The 27,937-nt window shown below is 52.5% G+C and overlaps 1 protein-coding gene across 1 annotated transcript; it reads left to right on the top strand.

Moving 5' to 3' along the window:
- Positions 1–782: 782 nt before the first annotated feature.
- On the top strand, positions 783–27,937 carry LOC122896429 (granulocyte-macrophage colony-stimulating factor receptor subunit alpha-like). The gene is made up of 12 exons (XM_044234623.1): positions 783–1,001; positions 5,446–5,539; positions 8,617–8,777; positions 16,954–17,080; positions 17,190–17,319; positions 17,798–17,982; positions 19,904–20,037; positions 22,138–22,161; positions 24,192–24,327; positions 25,706–25,799; positions 26,181–26,247; positions 27,748–27,937. Exons 2-12 carry the CDS (start codon positions 5,467–5,469, stop codon positions 27,823–27,825), a joined length of 1,209 nt encoding a protein of 402 aa, XP_044090558.1. The 5' UTR covers positions 783–1,001; positions 5,446–5,466; the 3' UTR covers positions 27,826–27,937.

Here is a 27,937-nt window from a genome sequence, read left to right as displayed (position 1 = left end):
AAACAGCAGGAGCCTAACTACTGCCTCATGCCTGGGAGACGTGTCCCCCATCAAACGGTAACCCATTCTCTACCCAAGGCATGGTTTGGAGTTTGGAGACCCAAGGGGGCAAGGGGTTCTCCAGAGGATACGCATCCCAAGAGCTGGATTCCCATGCGTGCACCCCCTTCATGGGGCGCCTGGGATCCCTCTTGTCTACACTGCGGGGTAGAATAGCCTTTGAGAAGAGCAAACGAGGGGATACGGTCCATCTCATGAGAAGAGCCTTCCAAGGACACCATTTCTGTGGGAGGAGACAGGCCGGGAACGGTCGTCCGCATTCTGGAGAGTGCTGGGTACGTAATTACCCCGCTGGGACGCGGAAGCCAGTGCTTCCCGAGCTCCCCCACCGGATCCGTCCATCCAGGCGTCATAGAATGGGGTCCTTGTGGAAGAGGGAAGACACGGGCTCCCATAGCGACGAGGATCCGTCCCATCGTGGGGAAGCGATGGGGAGGCAGAGAAGCCCCGGGGACCTAAACCAGGATGGGAATCCTGCCCAACTTGGAGAGCTGAGTTGGAGGAAGCATGACACACAGCCCCGAAACCCCGATGCACCCCAGAGGGAGCAGGTGGGAAACAGGCCAGAGGGATTCTGCTGCAGAAAAAAAAAGAGGAACTCGGAGATGCTGATAAAAGCAGGGGCCCGGCTTTGAGCTTGAGACCGACGCTGCCTGGTCTGGAAAGCTTCCTGTCCGGCGGGGAGATAACGGGGACCCAGCCGCCCGCCGAGAAGGAGGACCCCGCGGAGAGCAGACAGGGCGTTTCTGCAGACGCCGACCTGAGCGTGAATCGCGGGCCGGTGTCTGCACAGAAGCCTGTTGACCCGGCTTTGTGCTCGGGCCCTCGGGCACCGCCGGTCTCCGTCACCCCGCGGACCACGGCCTCACGGGCGGCCCATCAACCGGGCAGGTCAGCGCCTTCCAAACGGGCGGAGAACATTCCAGAAAACTCGCGAACGAGTAAGTCTGAGGCTTCTCGCGTCTGTGGGGCAGTGGCTTTGGTGTGATGCTACGGCAGGGCAGGCTGGGAATGGGAGGGAAACACGGTGCCGGCTCCGTGTGTCCCTCTTGGGACGGCTGGGGGGTGGGCCGGTGGGCTGAGCACCCCCACGGCACCGAAACCAGAAGCCGCCGCGGGATCGTGGCTTTCCCAGACGGGGTGCTCTAATGGTCGCGGCATCCGGCCAGTGCGCACAAGGCCTGGACGTCCCTCTTTGGGGCGTTTTTAAGGATCAAAGTCACCGAGGGTCGGGCTTTGCATGTTGATCGCTCAGGTCTTTCCACGTGGAAGCAGAAACCACTGAACCCAAGAGCAACGTTGAGACGCAGGCAAAGTTGTGGGGTGGGGGGGGTGGTCTGCAGCCTGAGGCAAAGCAGCGTCTCCGGGAAGAAGCTGGGTACCCTTGGTAACCCCCTGCCGGGGGTCGGGCGATCTCGCCGGAATGCCGGAAAGAAAGCAGACCGGTGCCCAGTTCAGGACTAAACGCATCGAACCCCTTTGAATTACGTTCTCGTATTTTCAGTGTGATAAGGACCCCGGGGTTAATTTTGGAAACGCCCCGGTGCTAGGGACACACGGCGAGATATTTTTCATTGAGACGGGAGCTGAGGATCTCGCCTCAAGAATCCCATGGGAGGGAGGAAAGCGAGCAGGAAGGCCCAGGGGACAAATGAGGGGCACGTTGACGAGCGCCAGAGAGAAAAGAGGGTCCCGCCTGCCCATGCATCCCCCCCTCCGAAAGGTCATGGAAGCCAGCGGGGACACGTCTCCCAAGTCCCGCAGTTTGCACGAGGTTCAGGGAGAAGAGTCGTCTTATCAAGGACGGTCGTGGGCGTGCAGACCCGAGGAAGAAGGAATCCTGTTTGTTCATAAAAGGTGTAGAAGAAACGGGGCGTCCGGAAGGCTTAACGGGTACCTCCTTGGGTCGACGCCATGAGAAGGGCAAAGGGAGACTCTGAAAAATGCAGAAGTCCCAGGCCTGGCGCTCAGCCCCTCATCGCTCCCGCGGGGGCGCCTTCCCATCCCCCGGCCTGCACAACGGCGCGTCCCTCCGTCGGTCGCCGAGCCCCGTGCGAAAGGCAGAAACACCCACGTTTTCTTTCCGCCACTGTGCCTCGGGGACACAGCCTGTACGCCGTGGCTCCTGTCGGTCTCCTGCGAGAAGAGGTTTGAAGAGAATACACGCAGCAGTTTCACGACCCATCGGGAGTTTGCGGAGGGGACAGCTCATTCCCAGCAGGTGCCTGGGTCCTGGATTCTGATTCTGTCCCCACGGCTGGATGTCCCAAGATGACAGGACTCCATGTCCGCAGGCCGACCTGTTCCAAGGAGGGTTGGTACCCACAGAGACTCACACCTGCCCCCAGCTCCCACCTCCGGAGTCATCAGGAATCCGTGCCTGTCTGGACCCCACTCTTGGGCCCTGAATACGACACACACGGACCCCTATCCTCTGGCCCTAAGACTCACAGTGCAGACACCATGGATGGTGGGGACAGCCTTAAACACTCAGCACCATCGGTTTTCCTGGCGATTCTGCCGTAGGATCTTTTCCCTCTAACCTCTTAGATTCTGTTCCCGACACCCGCAAATTAAGCAGATAAAGGATTAACCGAAAAACCTGCCTTAACTTCATATATAGGCACTGGGGTTCACAGAGAAAAATGCGGCTCATGGAGACAGCCGGATGACCAGGATGGCCTTACAAATAGCCCAGATATGCCGATTTCAACAACAGATATTTATTGATCTCAGTCCAGGAGGCTGAGAATCCGAGATCCAGGAGGGCTGGTTCCTCCTAAGGCCCCTCTCCTTGGTGCGTTGACCCCGTGCCCTCCCTGTGTCCTTCCGTGGTCATCTGTGTGCATGTCTGTGTCCTCATCTCCTCTTCCTATAAGGACCCCCATCCTATGAGACCAGGGTCCATTCAATGGCCTCATTTTACCTTAATCTCTTTAAAGACTCCATCTCCAAGTACAGCCTCATCCTGAGGTCCTGGGAGCAAGGGCTTCTACATGTGAATTTTAGGGGGTCACAACTCAGCCCCCAGGACTCCCCTTTTGTGGAGAAGGGACACGTCCACCTCACTGCTCACAAGCCCCCTTAGGCCAGCACCACAGCTCCTGATCCTGAAGATGACTCTTTTCCCTCAAAGCATTTTCTCCTCTATGGGCTTCACACGTCCCTCTGGAACTTTATCGCTGGGGCCTGGCTCTGTCCCCTCTGAGTTTCTCTGGCAGCCGACCCTGAGGTTCTGTGAGGCCCTTCCGTGGTCTGTGTTCACACGGCTCCTGACCCAGCATGGGCCCTTCCCCAAAGGGTTCACTTCCCCTGGCCCGGCCACGTCGGTCCTTCCTGTCCTGAACAGACCTCGGACTTCCCTTTGTGGCCCACGTATGTCACTGTGTTTCCTTCCTTGTGGGGAACATTTCAGCAATGATCCCAGAGTGGCCGATGGATATCAGTGGCGTGGCAGGGCCACAGGGGAAGGTGAGAAGCTGTGAGCCGGAAGGTGCCTGAGACCTGCCACCAGCAGGCACAGGCAGGTCAGGCCCTGCCTCAGGGCTGACCCACAACAGGTGCATTGAGAACGCCTTCCAGTTGGGCTGGTCTTTGCTGGGCTGGTCCAGAGCAACTACCTCTCACCCTCTGCTCTGGTATATGGAGCCCTGCACCCCAAGCCGAGGGGCTAAGGTCAGTCTTGAAGGGCACCATGCCACACTGCCCTCCAATGTACCTCTTACGGATACAACAGGCCACGGAGAACCAGCAGAAGCAGGAAAATCTCTGTGTGTCGCCCTAACTACCAGAAGACAGAGAACATAAAGTTCCCCGTCATGAAGGAAAATTACATTTGTAAATAAAATTTCTAACGGCATAAACGTTTCTATACCAGGAAGATGACTACACCCAGAGATTTCTTATCATCTGAGAGATTCTTAAGAACAAGAGCCTGTATTTATCACTCATTTCCTGCTTTCCCTTTCCCCATAATTTCCCTTCCCCATTCGAAACCCAGAAACCCTCTTTCCAATGTTGAATTGAAGATGGTGTATAAGCCGTGATCATCTGACTGTCTCCCTGAGCTGCATTTTCCTTCGAGCGCCCCCATGCATATATAGTGTAGTTAAGGCTGGTTTTCCTGTTAATTGTTTATCTGCTTAATTTGCGGGTGTCGTGAACCGAATCTAAGAGGTTAGAGGGAATCGATTTTTCCTCCGCTACAACCTCTACTCTCTGAATCTCTCATTTCCTCGCCTCCGTCCTAGGTCTGTCCTATGTAGGAAGACTTCTCACTCACTAATGAGACACAGAGCAGAAAGGAGTAGACCTGCTTCCCCCGGGTAGGGAGATAAACATCTCTCATCCCTGGAGGTTGGAAAGAGGCTAAAACACTCTGATGTCCTGAGGGGTTTGTGCACTCTGAGTCTCTGGTGGCCTCCAGGCCCATATGGGTTCTTTCTACAAAGACACTTTATCCTTGGAGCACTTGGGCAGCTCAGTTGATGAAACATCCTGCTCCTGATTTCAGCTCAGGTTGTGATCTCAGGGTCATGAGATGGAGCCCTTCACTGGGCTCTGTGCTCAGCAAAGAAAGGCCTTCCACCAGAAAATCCCATCACTGTTTTTGGCCTCTGCAACACAGCCAGCTCCCAGGTCCCTGCCCACTTCCAAATGGCTTTTTAAGTCAGTACTCATCACATGGACTCCAAGGCACGTGAGCTCCCTGTGAACCATGGTCAGTCCCTAACGATGCTGCCATGAATGTTCCTGCCTGCTGGGACCTTTGTTGTATAGGGAAATGGTAGCCGCAGGGGCTTGGCTCAGGGCCAGACAGAGTTGCCTCATACCCCAAAGTGGCTGCTGGGGACCAGTATCCTCACCACACATTCCTTCTTCTTTACTGCAGACCATTTCTGCCCTCAGCCACCCTGCACAAGAGAAGCAGCCTAAAATAATCCCGACAGTAGCTCAGGGGTTTGGAATGGTTCTGCACACAAGCATCTCAGCAGCAGGAATGTGGGCTGGACCAGCAATGGGCAGTGACAGTGGGGTGAGGAAAATCACGCCTGGTGGGGAAAGTTGGTTCACTACCAGCTTGCAGAAAGTGGTCATCAAGGAAGCATGTTGAACGTACTGATGCCCTGGGGGGAATTCCAGCAGAGTTTCAGAGGTGCCGTGATTTTGCAGGGAACCAGGGGTGTGGGAATAGGATGGTGGCCCCACACAGTACTGGGATGGGGCACTGCTGGCCAAATAAGGCCACGGGATGCGCCCCAAGAGCTCCTGCATGTTCTGGAAAGGCTCATTACAGCTGACTCCCCTGAGGGCATGAAGGGGTGCCAATAAGGAAGGGTTCCAGCTCGGAATCTGACCTCTGACCTGGGTTCTCCTCCTGTGTAGGTGCAGTGTTTGGGCTGGTGCATGGCGACCATGCTGGGTCTTGTGAGCTTTCTGGTGCTCCTGAACTTGGCCTGCTGCGGACGAGCACAGCTGGGTAGGTACAGGCAGGGGCTCCAACGTCAGGGTCTGGGTGGGGTGAAACTACCATACCCCCATGCCAGCAGGGGACAAACATCTCTCCCCCAGACCTGAGGTTTCTCCCCCCCAACCCTCCACCCTGGTAGGGGAAGAGGTCCTTTTGCAAATCAACCTATAAGTGGTTGTTTAACCTCTGGCAGAATCAGGGAATGAAAGGTCAGTCAAGCTCAGGTGTCAGAACTTCTGCCTGTCCTGGGGGAAAAAAGCTTATTAAAATGCAAAAATTTTGGACGCCTGGGTGGCTCGGTCAGTGAAGCGTCCAACTTTTGATTTGGGCTCAGGTCATGATCCCAGGGTCCTGGGATGGAGTCCCACATGGGTCTCCTTGCTCAGCGGGGAGCCTGCTTCTCCCTCTGCCTCTGCCTCTGCTGCTCCCCCTACTTGTGCTCTCTTTCTTTCTCTCTGACAAATAAATAAAATTGTAAAAAGAAAAGAAAAGAAAGAAAGAAAAAATCTTTAAAAGTATATGTTTTAAAAACAAAAAAAAAAATCTGCCAATCCACAAAACCTGTCCCCAAAGGTGCAAGAAAATGTAGAAATCGTAGGCAGGTGGCCCAGTAAAGATGGCTCAGACACAGGGAGGAAAAACATCCCCTGGTTGGGAGCTAGGGTCCTGGGGACGTTGGGCATCTCTCCTCCGCGGAGGCTGAGGACCGGCGTCCACCTCTCGGACGACCACATTTCACAGATGCTCCAGATCCGAGCCCAGACATTCTGGAATTTTGATGCTTGCAAAGCCCCTCTGGGAAGGGCCATGTTCTACTTTGTACTTTTGTGGCCTTTGCTTTTGGGGTCAAGTAAAAAAAAAAAACCAAAAACCAAAAAACAAAAAAACATATTGCTTAGACGGCCGTCAAGATAGTTTCCAACTTGGCTTTACGTTTTTATTTTTTTTTTCTTGCCTAGGAGTTTTGTGGTTTCAGGTTGTACTTTCAAGACTTTAATCCAGTTTGAGTTAATTTTTTTGGTGAATCTGGTGAGTGGTGTGGTTTCACTCTTTGGCAAGTGACTGACGGCTTTTCCCAGCAGTCAGACTGCTTTTCCCACCATTTTTTGGAGAGACTCTGCATTCCCCCCTTTCTGTATTCTTGGCTCTGATGTTGCCAATTGGTTCTTCGTGCTTTCCCCCCCACCCCAACAGGGAGAATTAAAGTCCTCATGGTTAGTTTCTACTTGTCCTCCCCTGTGGCAGGTTCCTTCCTGGTCCAGGTGACGCATCAGGGTCCCCCACTCCCCGCCCCACCCCAAGAGTCAAAGCCCACCCAGAAGGCATGGGACAGAAGCTCCTCAATTAGATTGACACAGGAAGGCCCCACTTTGCATTCCCTCCCAGAAGGTTTAGAGGGTCCTAATGTCTCCACAACCTACCCTTTGACTTTAAATAGTTTCTGTAATTTTTTTTTCTGTATTAAAAGTTTTCTTCCTGTATTTAAACCTTTTTCTGTATTTAAGATTTTTAAATGTTTATTTCTTTATATTTTAAGAATGAGTTTCTGTATTTTTCAAATTATTATTCCTATAGCTAACGTGTCTGTATTTTTCAAATTATTTTCTGTACTTTTCAAATTATTGCTACTGTAGCTACGTTGTCTGTATTTTTTCTTTTTTCTTTTTTTTAAGATTTTATTTATTTATTTGACACAGAGAGATCACAAGTAGGCGGAGAGGCAGGCGGAGAGAGAGGAGGAAGCAGAATCCCCCCCTGAGCAGAGAGCCCAATGCGGGGCTTGATCCCAGGGCCCTGAGATCATGACCTGAACTGAAGGCAGAGGCTCAACCCACTGAGTCACCCAGGCACCCCATTTCTGTATTTTTTCAAATTATTATTGCTATACCTAACTTGTCTATATTGTTTAAGTTATTTTCTGTATTGTTCAAGTTATTTTCTGTATTTTTCAGATTTTACTACTATAGCTAAGTTGTCTGTATTTTTCAAATTATTATTGCTATAGCTAACGTGTCTGTATTTTTCAAATTATTTTCTGTATTTTTCAAGCTATTTTCTTTTTCACATTGTTACTTAGCTAACTTGTACTTTTCAAATTATTTTGTGTATTTTTCAAATTACTGTTGCTATAGCTAACTTGTCTATATTGTTCAAATTATTTTCTGCATCATCTCTGTTTTTCAAAATATTATTACTACAGTTAACTTTTGTGTATTTTTCAAATCATTTTTGTTTTTCAAATTATTGTTGCTATAGCTAACTTTCCCGTACTTTTCAAATTATTTTCTTTATTTTTCACGTTATTGTCAGAGTGAACTTGTACTTTTCAAACTATTTTGTATATTTTCCTAATCATTACTATACTTAACTTGTGTATTTCTCAAATCGTTTTCTTTATTTTTCAAATTATGACAATAGCTGGCTTGTATTTTCCTTTATTTTTTAAAAACATTTTATTTATTATACTGTATTTATTTTATTTATTTATCATATTTTATTTATTTATTATATACTATATATTATATATAATATATATTATATTAATTAATTTATTTATTTATTTTAGAGAGGGAGCAAGAGAGAGAGAGCGAGCGCACAGGCCATTGGGGAGAGGCAGAGGGAGAGGAAGAGTCCCCGTTGAACAGAGAGCCCAATGTGGGACTCGATCCCTGGACCCTGGGATCATGACCTGAGGTGAAGGCAGACGCTTAACCAATGAGCCACCCAGGCCAACTACCTCGTATTTTTCACATTATTTTCTGTGTTTTTCAAATTATTATCACGAAAGCTAAGTTGACGGGAAGGAAGCGACTTCTCATTAGGGTTTTGTTATCCCTTCCCCTGATACCTAATGGTTCTGAGCGTCTTTTCACGGGCTCATAGATGTCCCTGAATTGTTCACTTTGAAATGGTTTATTTTGGCGTGATTTTCGGCCTCAGTAAACAAACAAACGTAACAATCCATGCCTGGTGTTTGCAGATTATCTCCCCTGACCTGTAACTATGACAGGGTCATTAGTTTAGAACCCCTGGGGAGGGGGTTCTAATTCCTACTAAGTGGTTGGTTTGTTTGTTTCTAATTACAGCAGGGGACAATAGATCGCCTATTACCAACATGCAGCTAGATTCACGGAAAAGAATGTTAACCTGGAATTACATAAGGAATGTGAGTCAGCAGGAATGCACGATATCTACCCCTCCCAACTCTCCCACCATGCCCAGCTTCTCCACCACACAAGCCCCAGAGGTGAGTGCTCATGGCTCAGGCCTTACAGCTTTGCTCCTTGTAAATCTAGAATTTTCTTGTGAACTGACTCTTGAGTCCCCTGCCTGCTCTTGATTTCCATTCTTATTGCTCTCGTCAGGGAAGGAAAACGTTTCCTCCATCCTCTTAGATTCTGGGATAGGGACACGCAAATTAAAGTGACCAATGCCAGATTTTTCAGGGGAAAAGACGTACAGATTTGTTCTTAGTTCAATTTTTTACATACATGAAGAGTCACAGAAGCAACGTAAACACCCCAAGAAGTGGTCGGACTAGGAAGATTTCCTGCCATTTTTTTAAAGGAGTGAAAAATCGAGGAGATTTCATGATGAAGGAATGGGGATTTTGGCTTCTGGGGCCACTAAATTGTGGGGACGTGACAAGGAATCAGTAGGTGAACTAATGGCCAGTACGGGTTATTTTAGTAAGGTCTGTCTGTGCAGTGTCCTCTCTGTGCTGGTGGTCCCTCTCCAGTAATTAGGGTCACTCTCATCTTCCTGGCACAGGAGAAGGTAGGAAAACCCTTTGTGAAAAGGTCTTTTGTGTTCTGCTTTTATGTAGATACGGAGGCAGAGAAGCCCCCTTGTATCTGTCTATTTGTCAGGTGCCCCCTGCTCAAAATGATCCGTATGCCCAAGTGTTCTATTTGGGACTGGGGCAAATCCCATATATAGGATGACCTCCTTCACTCTGCTTCTATATGGTGGGAATAAAACTTACACACTACGTCTCACATATGAGGGACAAAATAATAGCTGGTTTTTTTGGTGTATGCCTTCATTTGATTTCTCCCTGTAGTGAGGGAGGAGGGGGAAAGATGTGAATTTGCCCATTAAATGGGCTCCATCCCCTTCATGTTAAAACAGCTCCTCTGGATTCAGTTTGTGTTTTGGGGTGATGTTTATTCATTCATCACCTAGTTCACACACTCCCTTAGTTTCATTCTAAGGATGTCAGGAAGGGAAAACCTCGTCATCCACCCTCTTAGGTTCTGTCCCCAGAGGCTTGTGAATTAACATGTTGAGAGATAGATAAAGAGGAGGGAGAAAAATATATTCCCATGCATATGGAGCTAATAAAAAACAGCTCAATAGATAGCTAAAGTAAAGGATTTATGTACCATTTAATCAGTATGAAAAAGGAAGAAGACAATAAAACTCTTTACGGTTAGAAGAAGGAGTTTTCCAGAAAAAGAAAAAAAAAAAAAAAAAAACAAGAGATAAAGTTTGGAATCATGCTTGTTCATGTAAGTTTGAGAAGTTTTTCTGACTTTTTAGTGGCCCTAAAGCTTTGCCCAAAGAGGGCATTCATGGTAGGTTTACCCTCGATGTCCTTCCTGGAAGTTAAATTTACTCCAAAGAGGGAATTTATGGTAGCCTCATTTTCCAGAACTTTCTGCTTTTAGTCAGACAAAACAAAACAAAACCTCTCCTCAAAAATGTTGCTTTCTGCATCTCTTGAATCCAAACATATTCAGCTTAAAATGATCTTTATAATAATTTGGGGATTCCTGGGGATAGAGTGAGGGTCCCCACAACGGGTGGGGATGTGCCCCAGACAGGAGGCTGCAAGGAATCCATGTCCTCTGCCCCGAACCCTGCCCCTGGGGCACTTCCATCCCTCCATGGGACCACAGTACCTTGAGACACCCGCTGGCATCCCCCCATAAACCGATTCTAGAATGAAAAGGGAATCCAGGCTTCCCCGGGGAAAAGCCAAAACCCAGAATGAGCAGGTGGGCTGTGCTCCTGTACCCCTGACTGTGGGGAGTAAGACCCCTGTACCATTACGGCTGTTTCTAGCAGAAATTAAAAAAAAAAAAAAAAAAAAAAAGATTTATGGATTTATTTTGGGGGCAGGGAGGCCCAGAGAGAGGGGGAGAGAATCCCAAGCAGATTCCATGCTGACTGTGGGGCCCAGCACAGGGCTGTTTCTCCTGACCCTGAGATCAGGACCTGAGCTGAGAGGGAGACCCAAGGTCAGCCCACTGTCCACCAGGTTCCCCTTTAGGATTTTTTATATGGGTTCCTCTGGCGCCATCTGCAGGCTGAGGGAGGTATTGCATTGTCTCCGGAGATGCAAGTCCTGGGGAGCAAAGGACACCTTCCCAGGTATGTCCTGCTTTCAGGCCAGTGACCTGCACCGGGGGTGTCTTCTATCTGGTCTTTGCACTTGCCTTCAGCTCAAAAGCATCCTTGTACCGAGGTGGTTTATTGGGAGGTGATACAGTCTGCTACGGTCACCCCTTAGGAGCAGGGATTTATGGCCCCCCGGGTGGGAGCAGTAGGATGGAGAAAGAGTTTCCCCATAGGGGGTCGCAGAGACCCAGCTGTGGGCATCGTCATGTACCTGTGCTTTTAAAAAGTAATAAAATTAAATTTTAACATAGTGCAGCAGATGGAAATGGGTCGCGGACCTTCCTTTATGAGTGGGTCATTTCTAAGCATTGTATTGCTTTCTGTGACTTGCCTGATTTTTTGTTTTTTTTCCCGATTTTAAGTGTTGGCTGTTGGTGCACGGAAGGCATTAATTTAATGGCTTTCCTGTCCAGGGTTATTTGTTTTGTTTTATAATTATTATTAATATTATTATTGTATTTTTTTTACAAATTCAATATGTTTGGCGGAAGCATCTGGTTTTCTGAATGTCGTCCTGTGATTTAGGAACAATGCGAGCGTGCCCCTCCCCTCTGTAATGGTCTTGGCTTTCTGTTTCATCTCATTTTTCCTCGCAAATTCAAGAAAACGTTCCTACGTTTAGTGTTTCCGTATGAATTACAACACGGCCTGCTGGTGAAAAAGAAGGGACATCAACAACCACAAAACCCCAAAGCAAAAACCATCTTTGTCCTCTTGAAGAGATTCATTTAAGTGCCTGCTGTGCTCAGTGTTGTTTTTGTCTAGCACAGATTTGGGAACTTCTTGAAAATGGGTGTTTGGACCTCTGCCGAGATTATCCCTTTGGTTCCCCTCCTGTATGGACCTCATGAAAACAGATCGAGCACAATCTTGATGGGATTTAAAAAAAAAAACTAATGCTGAGTTTAGTGCATGGCCATGACATGTTGGGGGTTATTTTTTTTTATATATAGCTTTACATTTCTTTAAAAAAAAAAAGTGTTTTATTTTTAAGTAAGTCTGCACCCAGTGTGGGGCTTGAACTCACGACCCCACGATCCAAGAGTTGCACAGTCCACTGACTGAGCCAGACTGCTGCCTTGTTTTTTTTTTTTTTAATTTTTATTTTTAAATGAAACTGGCTCTTTCTTTCTTTCTTTCTTTCTTTCTTTCTTTCTTTCTTTTTTTCAAATATCCTGTGAGGGACACCTGGGGGGCTCACTTAGTTAAGCAAGTGCCTTTGACTCAGGTCATGGTCTCAGGATCCTGGGATCGAGTCCGGCATCGGGCTCTCTGCTCAGTGGGGAATCTGCATCTCCCTCTGCCTCTCCCCCTGCTTGCGTCCATTCACACGCTCTCTCTCTCAAATACATAAATAAAATCTTTAAAAAAATAAAATAAAATATCCTCCAGATAGTCTTAGATCCCAGCTCTGCCAGCAACATAAAACCGAGTCCCTCTACATGTTCTTCAAGGCCGTCCGTTTTTTGCCTGTGTGTGTTTTCCGTGTTACTAATCTTTGGTTCATTTCCTTCCGCCTGCTCTGAGCAGATTTGTTTTGAGGGTTTTCTGCAGAAAGGGAAAAAAATATGCTAGCTCTTTTGCAGACAGGGGTTCTAATGTCTTAGATTAACTGAGGGGCGGGCCAACTCCTTCCTGCTGGTTGGAAAGTGAAGGTGCTGGAACCAGGGCCCTTGAGGGCTGCCTCCTGGGGTCACTTTTGATTTAAACGCCTGCGTGGTGCTTCTAATTCACAATTGTCTCAAGACGTCCTTTGGGAAAACATAATTCATTATTTTTTTTTTTTAATAGGGGTCCTATTTTCTTCTCCTCCTCCTCCTCTGCCTCCTCCTCTTCCTCCTTCTTAGTTGGGAGCTAGTTGACTGGATTTTGGGGTTTTATTATTTTGCAGACTCAGAAAACATGACTGCAGACTTGGTCACTGGGATTTCTGTGAGGCTGCCCAGAGATGCTTGCAGGGAAGACAGGTTAGATGTGGGTTCAGTCAACCCTTGAAGGCATCTCTGGACTGTGGGTTTTATTCCCTCCTTAGCAGACCCCACTGAGGGAAACCCAGCTCCGGGTCAGGATGAGGGTCTCTCTGCAGCGTGAAGACCTCCCAGGAACCCCCGGGGCTCTGCCTCTGGCTTTTAGCACGAGATCGGGCACAGATAAACAGATGTCAGGGATGCTCTGAGTCTGTGTTCCTACGTTTTGAAGTTGAGGAAATCGGGGTGTATATAAGGACCTTCCTGGTCAGACCCCACCCGACCGGCCCCGTGGGCAGTAAATGCCCACGATTCCTTGTTGGCCGGGCTACCCTGCACCCACGGAATCCGGGATTTCACAAACAGGATGCTGCTGTACTCAATTTTTTTTTCTTTTTTTCCACGTGCTCTGTTTTTCCTTTCAAGTTCTTTTTAAATCTCGTGACCTCATGGGTCACCATGCTTAGGCTCCGAATTTAGCACGGGACGCCGTGTGGGGCTGCTTGCCATCACAGCCCCGGCGGACGCTGCTTTGCCCGTTTTTTCCAGTTCCTCATTTTGGCCCCATAGGAGTGTTCAGCGGTGATGCCACGGTAAGGGGAAAAGGATTAAAAATACATACTCCCACGCAGTTGTGAAAGGGAAGCAGCTGGATCCTTGCTACAATGTATACAAACCTTGCTACAATGTATACGACCCTTGCTACAATGTATACAAACCTTGCTACAATGTATACGACCCTTGCTACGATGTATACAAACCTTGCTACAATGTGCACAAACCTTGCTAGAATGTGTGCAGACCTTGCTACAATGTATATGAACCTTGCAACTGTGTCTGGGAATGCAGACCCAAAAGGCTCCATCAGCCCAGCTCTGTGAAGCTGCACAAATAGACAAATCCTGGTAAAAGAAAGTACGTTAGTGTTTGCCAGGAGCTGGGGAAAGGGGGTGAATGAGGCCTAGTCAGGGGGCACCGGGGGGGGGGGTGATGATATTCTGGAACTAGACGTAAGGTTTCCACCACATAGCAAAGGTGCCCCACGCCGCTGACGTGCACGCCTAAGAGGGAAGGACACGGTCCATTTCGTGGTTATGCCTACTTCTCTGCGATAAGAAATTAAAATTTAAAAAATGGTCAAAAGCTAAAGTGCAGAGCAAAACAGAAATATGTGTATGAATATGTAAATGAGTCAGACAAAATCTCCTGCCCGGCTAGAAGGCCAACACGGGTTGAGGAGCAAAAACGCTGTCTATGGTTGAAATCAGCAGGAAACTGGGATGCAAGGGGCTCCCGGGCATCCTGCTCGGTCATGGCAGAGACAGGAGGGACCTCACCTTTTCTGCCTTTTCTGCCTTTTCTGCCAGACACAACCTGTGACGCACCTGTTCTCTGTCCTGATGCAAAGGAAGCATCCAAGTCCCATCTTTTATTTCTATTTTTTTTATTATTGCTATGATTTTCCTTGTATTAAAAGTCCCATCTTTTCAACAAGTGGGAAATTGTATGTTGGAGCAAATTTCCTGCAGAGACAGGAGGCAGGAGCCCCTTATGGGACACTTCACATGCAGAGGCTTCCGGGCCCCTGACAGACCCCGCTGGGACCCAGAACCCCAGAACCCAGCTGCATCCCCTTCAGCTGTGAAAGAGACTCACACACGTGTCCAGGAGACCCGTGCTGTTGCCTGTTTTCTAATGGAAGCTAATAAAGAGGCAGGAGGTGTATTTTATCCTTTTTGGAACTAGGGGAAATATATATATATATATTATATATATATATATTTGTGAGCCCTTGATGATTGAAGAAGGTGCTTTTCTCCTATCTTGCTCACAAACCGGTCCCGATGTATTAAAACTTCTTTTCAACCATTTTCCCCCCAAAAAACCTCAGAATGGGTCCCCTGCAGGTGGCCTCCTGGTTGGCCTTTTAAGGCCGTCAATCACCCGATTTTTATGTAAATCTGAGATTTTCCTGCCTGGATGTTTTAAAGGGGCTCTTTGTTCTCTGTATAATTCCTAGGCTGTTCCCCTTACGAGGAGCTTGGGGGGAACCCTTCCCCCCTCCCCAGCCCTAGGTCATTGCTGATCATCCTTTTTCAAAATACGTGTGTGTTTTAGGGTTCCCGAGCAACCGTTTCTGTTTGTTTGTTTCGTGCAGGAAAACCTCTCCGCGATAAAGGGTTTCTGTAGACAGAAATGGCGCGTGTCCTATTGTCATATCTAGGAAAAAAAATAATAAATCATCCTGTTATTTCCTATGGCAGAATCATTTCACGATTTGGGTCCTCATTGATTTTCTTTACACAAGGGCAACCCCCTCCCTGTCCCGGGCCTGGGGGGCCTGGTAAGTGCCAGGTCACCCGAGTGTCTCCAGAACCCCCTCCCCCATTGTCACCTGGCCTTGCTTCCAGAATCCTGGATGCTTCCTGAATCCCCTTCCAGAAGCTGTGCTGGAGGGAAGGCCTGACTGGATTCTCAGGGATATTCATGCCACTGACCTCCCCCCACCATCCCTCCCCGACCCGCAGGGTACTGTGGCCACTCACCTCCCCCTGCATCCCCAGTAACACTTCTTGGGGAATCTTAATCAAACACAAAATCCAACCCCCAAACCCGGAAAGCCTCCCCCACGAAGACAAAACAGCCGTATTACTACAGGAGCATTAATAAAATGCGTTCACAATTGATCACATCAACCAAGACACCCCCCCCCAAATGAGGACAAAGGAGGCTCCAGCCAGGGTGCCGGCCACCAGCTCTGACCTTTGGCAGAGCCTCAGAGTCACGCAGAGGACTGGGAAAACTGTATCGTGGTGCAGGCGCGCAACACCACTTTTGTCCACCCTCTTAAGTTCGGTCCACGAGGCTCTGCAAATTAAAATGACAGAAGAAAGCCGAACTGAGAAAAGGCACGCACATTCTGTGTGCTGTTAAAAATTTTAGGTGGCGCGAAAATGCCCTCAAAGGAGCAGTTAGACCTGAGAGTTTGTATATGGTTTTTCACGAAGAGCAGATACATCGTGCAGATGTGACAAGCGGCAGGAGGAGCGTTGGAGGCTGCTAAGGGCAGCAAATTGTGGGGGAAGATAGATATTTGAAGGACACTCTTGGAAGACAAGGTTCATGTCAGTAGGCTGGTTTGTACGGGTCCGTCTTGGTGCTGATTTTCTGCCTTCTTCATGGTCCTAAAACTTCCCCCAGAGAGAGAGCGGGGATCCGTGTCATGTGTGTTTCTACAGGTTTCTGCCGTTAGTCCGATCAGGGAAGCTCCAGGAAGGTTTCTTTCTGTATCTGCTGGTTCTCGGTTGCTTCTGGGTCAGAATAATCCTTACGCAGCACTGGACGCAAAGACAGAATCAGGGACACTGTTGGTGTGACTCAGACCCTGGCCATTCTGGGCCAGCTGTGAGCTCATTGCATTACTGCAGGGCGAGCGGTTTCCCGGGCATCTCACTTAGCAGGACCCGTGGGCTGGTTATTATCGGCAAGCGGTGGGTTTCCGCAGGTCTTGGGGCAGGTGATCATTTGGGGGAACCAGTGGAAGGGTTTGGCAAAGTTTGTCCTGCAGATTGGGATCTATTTCCAGGTTGTTGGGTGTCTGCAATCGTCTCTGCCAGTGAGATTCACTCTGCCCTTCCGGGTCACACCCGCGGGGTGGGGACGCCTTCTGAAAAGGAAACGTGTGCCCGGGTTTTAGGCACAGAGGAGGGCAGCAAGTTTTCGTGTGTGTGTGTGTGTGTGTGTGTGCACCTTGCTTTCAGCTCAAAATTGTTGCGCCCAAGTGGCCTCTTTGGGGTGACCTGTTCCCAGCATCAGAGGACCAGAGGTGGGGGAAGGATTCTCAATAATCATTTGAGCGGGATTCTTGGCCGAAACCGGGCTCGGTAGGTCAGGCACGAGACCTAGCGTGCAACAGGCTTGGGAAAGGGGTCCGAGGGGTACTCGATCCGGGATGGGGCCGCCCGGCCGTGGACCCCTCCCGGGGCTGAGTCGGGTCCGGGGGAGCCCAGAGTGCGTGTGTGACGTGTGGGTCCTCGATGGTTCCCGTTCCAGGTCAGCGAGGACAGCACGTACTTCTGCATCTTCCGTAACGACGTGCTGCATAGGGGAGCCAACCTGACCGTGAGGGTCACCTGTGACGGGGCCAAATTCCAGGAAGTCTTGCTTTTTGCGAACCCAGGTGAGGTCTCCTGAGCGGGTGGGTGTCCGGCTCCTACCCGCTCACGTCACCCCCCCGGGGCTGCTGGTGGCAGTGCCGCCTCCGAGAGCGTCGCTGGGTGTCTTCCCAGGCAGGGAAGGTTCCGGCGCCGTGAACTTCTCCTGCTTCATCTACAACGTCCGTCTCATGAACTGCAGCTGGGCGCCCGGCCCCCGAGCCCCCGCCGACGTCTGCTACCGCCTCTTCTGGTGGGCCTCCCTGTAAGCTGGACGCCGTCCCTGCACCACCGGGCACCAATGCGGGGATCATAGCGGGAGAGGCCCAGAGAGCCGGGGCACCCCAAGGGGCTCCTCCCGGAAATGTCACAAAATCACAGAACCCCGGGAAAGGAGACGCAGCGCCTTTGCGGCCGCCTAGCTCTGAGTTGCAAGCCCCCGTCCCGTCCTAAAGACAGGACGAAAGCCACAATTTCGTGATGTTTATCGGGCACGGATGGTTGCGATGGCTTCGCCCTGCGAAGGGCAGGATCCGTCCCTGTCTGTGCTACGTCTTGGCCGATTCCCTAGGACGCATATCCCGTTCTGGTTTTGTGCTTATTTGGGGACGAATTTGTATCAGTTTGAGGGTTTTTTTTGTTTGTTTGTTTTGGTTTGCGGTTTTTTGGAGGCTTTTCTGGGTTGGGGAGATCTCCTTGCTGATAATATCAGGCTTTTCCCGCATCCCTTTTGCAAATGACAGGCACGAGGACGAGGCGGAGTGCGTGCATTACGTCACAGGCCCCACGGGGACCCGCGTGGGCTGCCATTTCGATGAACTCGGTGAACCCCAGGGTATGGATAATTACTTCTTCCTACTGAATGGGACCAGCCGTGAGTCCGCAATCCCGTTTTTGGACTTTGTTCCGTTTAAAGCCCGTAACATCGGTAAGAGGCTCCCGTGACCTGTGTTCTCCCCTACATGCCCCTGAACCAGGAGAGCGGGCTTCCCGCATCTGGGCTCGCACCCCCGCCGTGTGGGACGCGGCCCTGGGTTCAGGACCAGCCTGAGCAAGGTCCAAGGTTGGCACTCGACATCGGGGAAACAGGGAGAGACAGACGGGCACGGTGGCCCTGACTGTCCCCTTGCGGTGGGTTGCAGGAAAGGCATGTGTTCATGCCACATACCCATTTTTGCTAATTTATGTAAATTCCTTGCAAATCCTGAATTTGCAAAACTCAACTTATTACGGCTGCCAGGGTGGAAATACAGGGTCCGTCGTGTGATAGCTGTGTTTCTGTTTAAAGACATCCTACATAATGTACATTGCTGATGAATTGATGGTGCACCCGATGCCCACAGCCCTATACCTCAAGACCGAGCAATGCTTATCTCCTGTGTGTATTTTCTCCAACAGTCACATCGTGACCTTCTTGTGTGTAGGGATGCAAAAGAAGAAAAAAGTTTTCCTCTACCCTCTTAGGTTCTGTGGACAGGGCTTGCAAATTAAACTGACAGACGCTCTATTAATGGGAGAAAAGCTCACAAATATTAATTTAAGTTTGATAATTTTAAGGTTTTTTTTATTTTAATTTTAAGTTTTAAGTTTACTTAATTTTAATTTTAATTCTTAAGTTTGACATGCATGGGGGAGGGCTTCACAGAAAATAAAGGAAGTGGTTAGATTCAGAGACTTAGAAATATATATTTTAAATATTTTACTTATAGACCATTTTAATAAAACTCAATTAACTGCGGATTTAAACAAAAATGGATTTGTGCTTTTAGAAGTGGTAAATATATACAGAAAGTAATGGGAGAGAGGGTTGTATTAGTAAAGTTTTTTGGTGCAGATACGATTTGGTGCTGACTTTCATGGACAGAAAACTTCCCCAGAGACAGGATCTGGGGTAATCTTACTTTCTCAGAAGTTTTTGGTTTTAGTGCAATAAGGAAAGCTCCAGAAAGTCTTTTTTCTGTATCCATGACTCTCGGTTGCCTGCGGTTCCACATAACCCTTGTGCCAAAGTGTCCTGTTTTGGAGATGACGTTCCATTCTCCTTTGTGCAAATCAGACAACACCCCAAATGCACGCTTGGGGGCCGTTTCAAACAGTGACATCGCCAACCCAAAGCACAAAAGCGGGAACGACACCGCACTCCACAGGCCACAGAACAGGCGCTGGTTTGCAATCCGGGAGCAGAAACCAGAACACAGAGCTTGGCCGTGCTCGGCATCATACAGGTGTATGCCCGTGGGGTGACCCCCATTTGTATTTTAATTTTCGCCCACTCTGCGGATTTCTGCAAATAACCTGGAGCATCATCTGTGTCTTGTGGCGAAGGAAGGGGGTCCTGAAGCCATGTCCGTACGGCGTCTGGTTCTACACAAACCGTCTGGTGGGTTGGTTGGCATGTTTGACGCAGCCGAGAGCTTGGATGCTTTTAAGATGACAAACGGTCAACCTGCTTGGGTGTGTGCACGCAGATCCTGGGTGACTGAGGTCCCCAGAGTTGTAGGGTGTCCCAGAGATGAGGCACAGAGAAGCAGGACATGCTTGTCTGCTGGCGTCCTTACCTGGGGTCCCGGCAATCTGCAGCAGGGACACGGAGGGTAGGTACTCAACCAGGAGGGGTGGCCGGCAGCGTGGAGGGCCACCGCCCCTTCATGCACCGTCAGCTGGCTTGAGCCCTCCCTTTCCAAGCCCAGTTCACCTTCTGTTTGTGTTTTTTTTTTTTTTTCCCCTGCAGAAAAAGAAATATAGGACAATTTCCTACAGAGGTGCAATCCGCCGGAGCCCCCTCTCCACAACCGACCCCTGGGTGTTTGCGAGGATTTTTGTTGTTGTTTCTGTTTTATTTTCCGTAGAAAAGTACGACCCCCCAACGAACATCACGATCGCCCACAACACATCGCATCACATGATCCGGTGGGAGAACCCCGAGATGCGATACGAGCTTTCGACTCAAGTCTTGTATTATGAGCTGGACATCCAAAGACCGGTCAGAGCCCCCGACCTCGGCGCGGGAACTACAAACCGGGCTCGGTCCCGTCTGCTCGTGCAGAGCTCAATCCCGGCTCACAGAGCAGAGACTCTGCTCCTGACAGTTGTTCTCTTGGACCTCCTGTGCCCTGTACCCTACACCGGTGGTTCATTCCTTTTTTTTTCCCTCCATGAAATCCGCTTCTTTATTTTTATTTTTTTGAAACTAATCTCTATGCAAAATGTGGGACTTGAAGTCGGGATCCCAAGACCAAGGGTTGCACGGTCCTCTGCCTGAGCTAGCCTGGGCGCCCTGAAATAGCTTATTTTTTTGAGTCACTATAGCTTTGTAACAGAATTGAGGGGGAGGTCAAGGGGCATCCCCCACACCTCCCCTGTCCACACGTGCACACTCCGCCCATCACCGTTCCCATTAGCTGCCTTTTCTAGAATATCAGAGTTGAGACCCTAACAGGACGCAGCCCCTTTCTCGGCCTTTTTGGAAACAAAAGGTGAAAATGGGTTGCGAATGGGTGTCTCACGACAGGTGCATTGAGAGCTCCCCTGAATCTTCAACTTGCCCACCTTCTCCCGGACCCCTCAGCACACCTGTGCCAAGGGAGCTTCTGCAGCCTGAGACCTGGACGTGTCCCCGAATCCTGGAAATCGGGGACTTCCCAGAGGACACTCAGCATCTCTGTTTCCCCGTGCCCTGGGGCCTCAACATGCACCCCAAGCTAGAGCCGGGGCAAAAGGCGACTCCGGGATTCAGTCCCAAGCACCTCAGACCTCAGACCTCAGACCTTTGCACATACCTCACAGAGGCAGGTTCCGTGAACACGAGGATGCTGTCATTATGTGTATGGCAATGGCAGAGCTGGGTGTTCTGGGCACACAGTAGGTGCGCAATAAATGTCGCTGGCCCCGTCCCACACACGCGTGGTCCTTCACATCACAGTTTCTGCGGGCTTGAGGGCTCTGCAGGTGACCCCCAGGCCCTGCCCAGATGTGAGCCACTCCGTGGTGGGCTTCTTTCAGACCGGAAATGAGGTCGTGTCCCTTCTGTCCTTGCAACCCTTGCGAGGTTGGGTGTGGGTCTTGGGTTAGAGTCGGAATCCTGCAGGAAACCGGCCAGGAGTCTGTGGCTTCTGGTCCTGCCTGCCCACATCTTCCTCCCCGGGGCTCCTGTGAGTGACGTCCCATAAGGGACCTCCCGTAAGTGACCTCTCACAGATGACCTGACACAGGGAACTATGCCCAGCTGACCTCCCACTGGTTCCAGGCAGGAGATCTCAGGCAGGTGGTAACACAGGTGACCTCACACAGCTGTGCAGGCCTGAGCGTCCCGTGCGTGTGAAGCCCCAGGTGGGCAGCGAGCTCCCCTCTGGCTTTCTGCCCAGAGCCTGGCAGGTGCACTCAGTCAGTGCTGGATGAGGCAGGGGGTCTCTGGGAGGGTCAGTCCTTAATAGACATTTGAACATCCAGTGATGCAGAAAAAAAGCTACTGTAGATGTTGCCTTCTCCTTCCCTGTTAATACCCTGGAGCAAAGTCACCAGCCAGAGACAAATTCACAATAAGGAAACTTTGTGTTGAGGAGGAAAACCTGTTCCTCCACCCTCTTACGTCCTGAACCTGAGGGCAGTAAATTAAATAAAGGAGGGGGGCAAAGGCATTCCTATGCATATAAGAGCTCACAAAAGATGTGGCTCTTGAATAGCTCAAGTAAGGAGCTTACTACCTACCTAACCAGGGGATAGGGAGAGGGAAAGAAAAAAAAAACTTCCAGAAGAGGGACAAACGGGTTTCTAGAAGAAATAAGGGATAAGAACAATAGTGATGATGCTTGTTGAGGCAGGTACCAGTGGTCTTGTTTGTCTTCTTCTGGGCGTGAAAGTCCCCGGGAGATGGAATTTAGGACACCTTCCCCGTCCATCCTGGAAGGGATGTCTCCCCAAAGTGGGAACTGATGGCATGCCTCTTCCCGGTTGTCTGCTCTTTGGCAGATAAGGGAAGCTCGGAGAAGGGTTCTTCATACCAGTTCTGGGGGTCCAGGTGGGTTCCCACATTTGCATATAATGCTGAAACCCCAGAGGCTAACCGTCCTTCCTTTTGTTACAGGACAGCGCTTCCAAGACAAACCCCGTAAGTATCTCTTCTTTCTCGATGCCTCCTTTGCTTGGGTCCAAAGACCCATCAAGCATCAGTGTTCACAGAGCACCTCGGCGGTGGGGTCCCCATTAGCCTCTTCGTGGCCATCAGGCTGAGCCTGAGAAGCTGTGTTTTCTGGAAAGCCTCTGACTCAGCTCAAGTCACGGGTCATCGTCTGCCCCGTGGACAGAGCAACGGTCTTCTTCCAGACGCGACGCCTCGAGCCTTTTCCGTTGCAAGTTCGTCGTGCATTGAACACCACCCTGCAAAAACTCGTGTCTGCCCCAATGCTCAGAACAGGGTCTGGTTTAGAACCAGCGTCTTTGCAAAGAAAAGGGAAGGATCTTAGATGAGGGTGGCCCTCAATCCAAGACAAGTGTCCTTGTAAGAGACAGAAGAGGAGACACAGATGCAGGGGAGAAGCCACGGGAAGACGGAGGCAGAGATGGGCGGGACGCGGCCACCAGCCCAGGGACGCCTGGAGCCCCAGAAGCTGGAAGTGACAGGAAGGAGCCTCCCCCTGGAGCCTCAGGAGGGAGCACAGCCCTGCCCTGCTTGCATCTCAATGGCCCTGCCCTGCCTAGATCTCCATGGGGCTTCTGGACTCCAGAGCTGGGGGAGGAGAGTTGTCTGTGGTTTTGAGCTGTGGCGGATGTGGTCGTTGGTCCCTGTCGCCCCAGGGCACTCACACAGAGACGAGCATCCCCGTGTACCCTCTCAAGGGCAGCAGGAACCCCCCCACCTCTCAGAATCTGTCTCATCCTTCACCTGGGTTCCTGCAGGCATCACCTGCTCCCACGTGGTGCCGGGATGCTGCCCGTGGACCACACTGGCAGCGGCCAGGACAAGGGCAAAGAGGGATGGGTGCAGTCCGAGGTGTCCCTGGAGGCCGGCCTTGGGGAGACAAGTGTCCTGTGTGGGCCCCATCGGTGACTCGGATGACTTAGGAGACCTGGTGTCCCACGGACATTGGACAAGCCACGCGTACGGCTTCTCGCTGCCTCGGGGGCTCTCCTTGGGGACTGGGGAAATCCCTGCTGTTGCCCTCAGCTTTTGTCTGCATGGGCTGGCCTGGAAGCTCCCTGAGTCCATGCTGGGGCCCGTCCAGTGCCTGCCCCAGGGCTGTTGTGGCTGAGGGGGCGAGGAGCATGGGATGCTCAGGGTCCAAAAGGAGCCGCACAGCTGATGAAGGCAAGAGACTTCATCATGGACGCGTGAGAAGAAACTGGGTTCTTCCAGGCAACAGGAACAGTGAAGAACATGTCCTGGGGTTTCCGGGGTGTGCAAACTTGGGTCACTGTCCATCTTCTAATCGACGCTACAAAGAAACACCAGGGCCCCTGGAGCAAGCAGCAGGCGAGGACTCTGTGCCTTCCACTCCACTCCAGCCCCAGGACGGGGCTGGACGACACAGGCAGGGATTTGCCGGGGGTCATGGCGGGTGAGGAGACGCATCCCTGCCCCCGTGGGCCTGCAGGCTGGGCCTCCTTCTCCCCGCTGACCGCCTAGTGTTCCGGTCAGTCTTACTCTGCTGCTCTCTCCAGAGCGGCACATGCTCTGTGCGGTGGACGCAGAGGTGGTCGTCATGCAGAGGGACACGCGAGCCGAATCTCAGAACTGGCCTCATTTTGGCCCCAGGGAAGGGCAGGAGGGGATGGCAGACCCCTGGAGCCCGGCCAGCGCTGTCGCATTCAGAGTCCAGCTGTGCCCCCAGAAACCGCGAGGCCAGGTGGGGGCCCTGTCCACGCACCCACCCTCGGCTGTCAGTGTGTAGACTTGTAGTGACCGCAGGTCAGGCCCTGAGGGCGCGGGGACTCTGCGCCAGCGGTGGGCGCAGCTCGGGGAGTCGTGCGTCACAGGCGTGGAGTCCACCTTCCCACGGGAGAGCCCCTTAGGGTCCCTGCTTGAGGCTAGAGAGATGTGCGGATGTCCTGAGCCTCAGGCACGGACCCCAACGCTCAGCCTCCAGGGGACCCTCCCGCGTCACCAACGCTGGTCCCAAACGGTGCCCTCTTCTCTTCAAGGTTTTCCAGAGGGGGCAAGATTCGAATGTGTACGTGGTGCCACGTTCTGCCGTCAGGCCGGACAGCACGCTCCGGCTGAGGGTACGCTATCTGCACAACGAGCTCTGGAGCGAGTGGAGCCCGACGCTGCGTCTCGGTGAGCGCCCGACGCCCCGTGCGCCGCGGACGGATATTGGATGGGGTCCCCCTGCACGGCTCCTCTTCCGGGTCTTACCCGGACACCTGCCGTGCGTCCAGGGCGGGCTCATCTGGGACCCTTCACTTCGCCACTCCTGAGATGGTCCTGTTCCCATAAGATCCCGTTGCCAGGTTTTGGGGACAGGGCGCACGCATCTTTTCAGGGATGCTTTGAGCGCACAGGCGCCCCTCCCAGCGGAGGGGGCTCCGGGCAGACCCTACTAGCTCTCTGCCGAAACACACCATCTTTAGTGTGACCTGCTGCTGTGCGCCCCCTCCCGTGTTCCTGGGGTCACCCTAGGAGGGCGACCCCAAGAATGAACCACAGGACACCAGCCCCCGTGAACTACTGTTCCCTTAGCCCCGGTCAGGTTCTGGAAAGCCCCAGATGCCGGCCATGCCCCAACCCAGCAGTGTCCCCTTCCCCAGAAGGGTCAGCCAGGGTCCGGGGGAGCTCTACCCGTCCCCCTGGGCGCCCTATCACTCGCTCTCCTTTATGGGGTCAGCGAGGGGTATCCCTGAGCTTGTGGTTTGCACCGTGACTGCTCTCATCTTGCGGTAGCGCTGGCGGCAGGAAACGGAAATGGAGCTCTGGCGGCGCCGTGGGGGCCTGGCAGGAGTGTGCGGGGGTGTCCCTCACCCGGCCTCTCAGCGTACTTCCTTGCATGGGTGGCGGAAACCCCATTATACAGGGGTCCGTGGGGACATCCTTCGAGGAGTCCCACACATCCGTTCTAGGGAGCGACAGGGCAGGAGCTCAGAGTATGCTCCAGCTGGATGCCCTCTCCCAGAGGACCCCGGACGCAAGTGTGGGGTTCCTTCTTTCCAGAGAACAGGTTCACGGCTCTCCAGAAGCTGCACAGACCACCCAGGTCATATCAGGGTTCCCCAAGGAGAGCCTCCAGGGCAATAGAGGACACACGCCTGTCCCATCCTGGAGTTTCACAGTTAGGCATTCATTCCTTTGGCTACGTAGCACCATGTTGAAAGTCAACATCCACCAGAAGGAATGCGTTGCGTGGTACTAGTTGTGTCCTTGCGCAAATGTCTATGGTGGACGGTCTCTCAGGAGTAGGGCGTGGAGGAGACGGGCGGGGACCGCTGGGGTGGGGGACGGCGTGGGCACAGGACCTGAGGGAGGGCCCATACCCCCCCCCCACGGCCTTCCGCCTCCTCTAGAAGCCCTGTCTTTCTCCGCTATAGCCCTGCCTCCCCCAGCAACCCCGATCCTTAATCCTCTGGTAACGAGGTCGAGGGTGGGGGGCGCGCGTGCGCGCAAAGCTGACCACCCACTCCCGCATGCGCCCTCCTGACCCTCTGTCTCTGTCCCCCACCAGGCCTCCCGGAGGAGGACTTCCCCAGTGCCCTGATCGGGGTGCTGGTGGCGGCCACGGCAGTGCCCGTGCTGGTCCTCATGTGCTTCTGCAAATGGTGAGCCCCCAGCCCTGGACCCAGGACCGCCCGTCCCCCCGCCCTTCCCACCCGGGTGCACGACCCCAGAGCGCGAGGGACGGCCAGGGGAGGGCGAATGCAGAGTCCAGGCTCGGATTGCAGGTTGCCGAGGGCTGGCGAGAAAGGCGGAGTCACTGTCCTTCGGGAGCTGGTGGGGCGTCTCCTGCTGCGCCAGCCACGTCTGTCCCTGTGGGACCACATGGCCACAGCGGCGAGGTCGATCCGGACGGTGCAAAGCGGGTCTGGCTGCTGCAGTGCGCGCAGGGTTTCTGTAGGAGGGGTTAGGGGGCCGGGGCTCCAGGGTGCGCGCCCAGCTCGCCCAGCTCGCTGGGTCCTTCACGGTATCCCCCTCCTCGGCAGGTACAGTCTGTTCCCCCGCATCCCGCAGGTGAAGAAGGAACTCACCGGGACCCTATTCTCCCCAGAGGTAGGTGCGGCCGTTCCCGGTTCCCAGTCCGGAGGCCGGGGCTGCTCCGAGGGGTGCGGCGTGGTTGGGCAGGGGTCTCCTGCGCTCCCCAACGCTGGCGTGCAATTCCGAGGGAGGCGAAAGGCATGGGGGTCCAGCTGCCTTCAGCACAAAGTCCATCCTCTTGGGAAGGGAACCTCAACCACAAAAGCCACAACTTGGGGCTTAAGACAGTAGCCGCCCCTGGAGCAGGGGAAGTGGGGTGACCCTTTTTCCCTGCCGGAAATGCCAGGCCGGTGCTCAGGCACGGGGAGAGCTGGTATCCCTCTCCCGGGTCAGACAGCCTCATCAGGAGACCCCGAACCTATTACATGGGTACAGATCTTATTTCCACACAGAGCTATCTCTCGGGGTTCTGGATGGACGTGGGATCTGGGGGGCCAGTACTCAACCCCTGACCGTGGTTCCCTGGGGTTGCCGCTGGCTCTCGGGTGAGGGACCCTCCCCAGGTTGGAACCGCTGCCCCTTCTGACCCTCCTGGTGCATCAGCCCCACATGCTGCCCCACGATGAGCACAGGGACTCTAGTTCGGGCTGGAGGCTGTTTCCTTGGGAAGCCCACCCCCTGGGGCTCCCCCTGGGGCTTCCATGAGGCCTGGGTGCCCTCCCGGCGGGGTTGAGGGTTCATGGAAAATATTGGGGTGAGGTTGTGGCTTTTGCAGGGGGATTTGCCGTGGGTCTCAACGTTCCAGTGGGAAGGCCTTGTTGAGTTAGGGGACCAGCCCGACTTCTCGGGGTCCCGACCACAGCCCACACTGTGCCTGGCACAGGTGGTCCTCGGACCCCTTGCAGGACCCCGTCCTGTAACACATGGTCCAGGAAATGGTGCTCATCTGAGAGCCCAGAGCAGCCGGCAGGTGGCTGTCAGGATTCCTATTTCATAGTCGGCACAAAGGGACCCCCCCCCTCCATAAGGTCTGGGCTAGAAACATGATTTTCAGGCTCAGGCTGGCTGGGGTCACCCCCTCTTATATTGGGGGGGCCTCCCTGAGTCCTGAAGCTGTCATTCAACGGCCAGCACCGTCCAGGCTGGAAGGAGCCGTGTTCTCCAAGGGGGACTCTGACGCCCCCTCTGTTGGTCCCCTGAGCCTTTGCACCTCCCAGAGGAGACCCCGTCCCCGTGATGGGTCCCCTCCCCAGTCCCAGCAAGAATGCGTCCACGTTCTGCCTGTGGATTTGCCTGTCCTGGACAATTTGGATCTGGAGGGTCCCATGATACGGGTTCTGGCCTGTCTGTTCTCACCCAGAGCATCGCGCTTCCAGGGTCCGTGCACGGGGCAGCAGGTGTCAGAGCTCTGCTGCGTTCGTGGCTTAGTGACCTTCCCCCACATGCACTGGAGGGAGAAGGTGTCCACCCTTCGGCCACGGGGAATCATGCCGCTCCGCACGCGCGCTTTCCGGGCGGCACAACGAGGGTCTCGCGCGTGGGTGCCCTCAGCGCCGTCCGTCTTCTGTCTCCCAGGTGTCCTGGGACAAGGGTCACCGGCCGCCGAACTCCCAGGAGCCCGAGGACGTCCTCATCGTGGAGGACCTGTCGTGACCGGCGTGGCTTCGGCCTCTCCCCGCGCCCCCCCCCTCCCGCCTCCCCGGAAAATGTCGCGCAGGAGGGCCGCACGCTCACGTCGGGGGACAACGTCTCCTCCGACCCTCAC

Source organism: Neovison vison, chromosome X (assembly GCF_020171115.1).
Source record: "Neovison vison isolate M4711 chromosome X, ASM_NN_V1, whole genome shotgun sequence".
In the NCBI taxonomy this organism is placed as follows: domain Eukaryota; kingdom Metazoa; phylum Chordata; class Mammalia; order Carnivora; family Mustelidae; genus Neogale; species Neogale vison.
This window is presented reverse-complemented; position numbering and strand designations above follow the sequence as displayed.

Bases quoted from the DNA above. Each gene is read 5' to 3' on its own strand.
- LOC122896429 (XM_044234623.1), top strand. From the start codon at position 5,467: ATGGCGACCATGCTGGGTCTTGTGAGCTTTCTGGTGCTCCTGAACTTG. The intron at 5,540-8,616 runs GTAGGTACAGGC...TTCTAATTACAG, and splicing joins CTGCGGACGAGCACAGCTGG to CAGGGGACAATAGATCGCCT. The intron at 25,800-26,180 runs GTGAGCCCCCAG...CCTCCTCGGCAG, and splicing joins CTCATGTGCTTCTGCAAATG to GTACAGTCTGTTCCCCCGCA.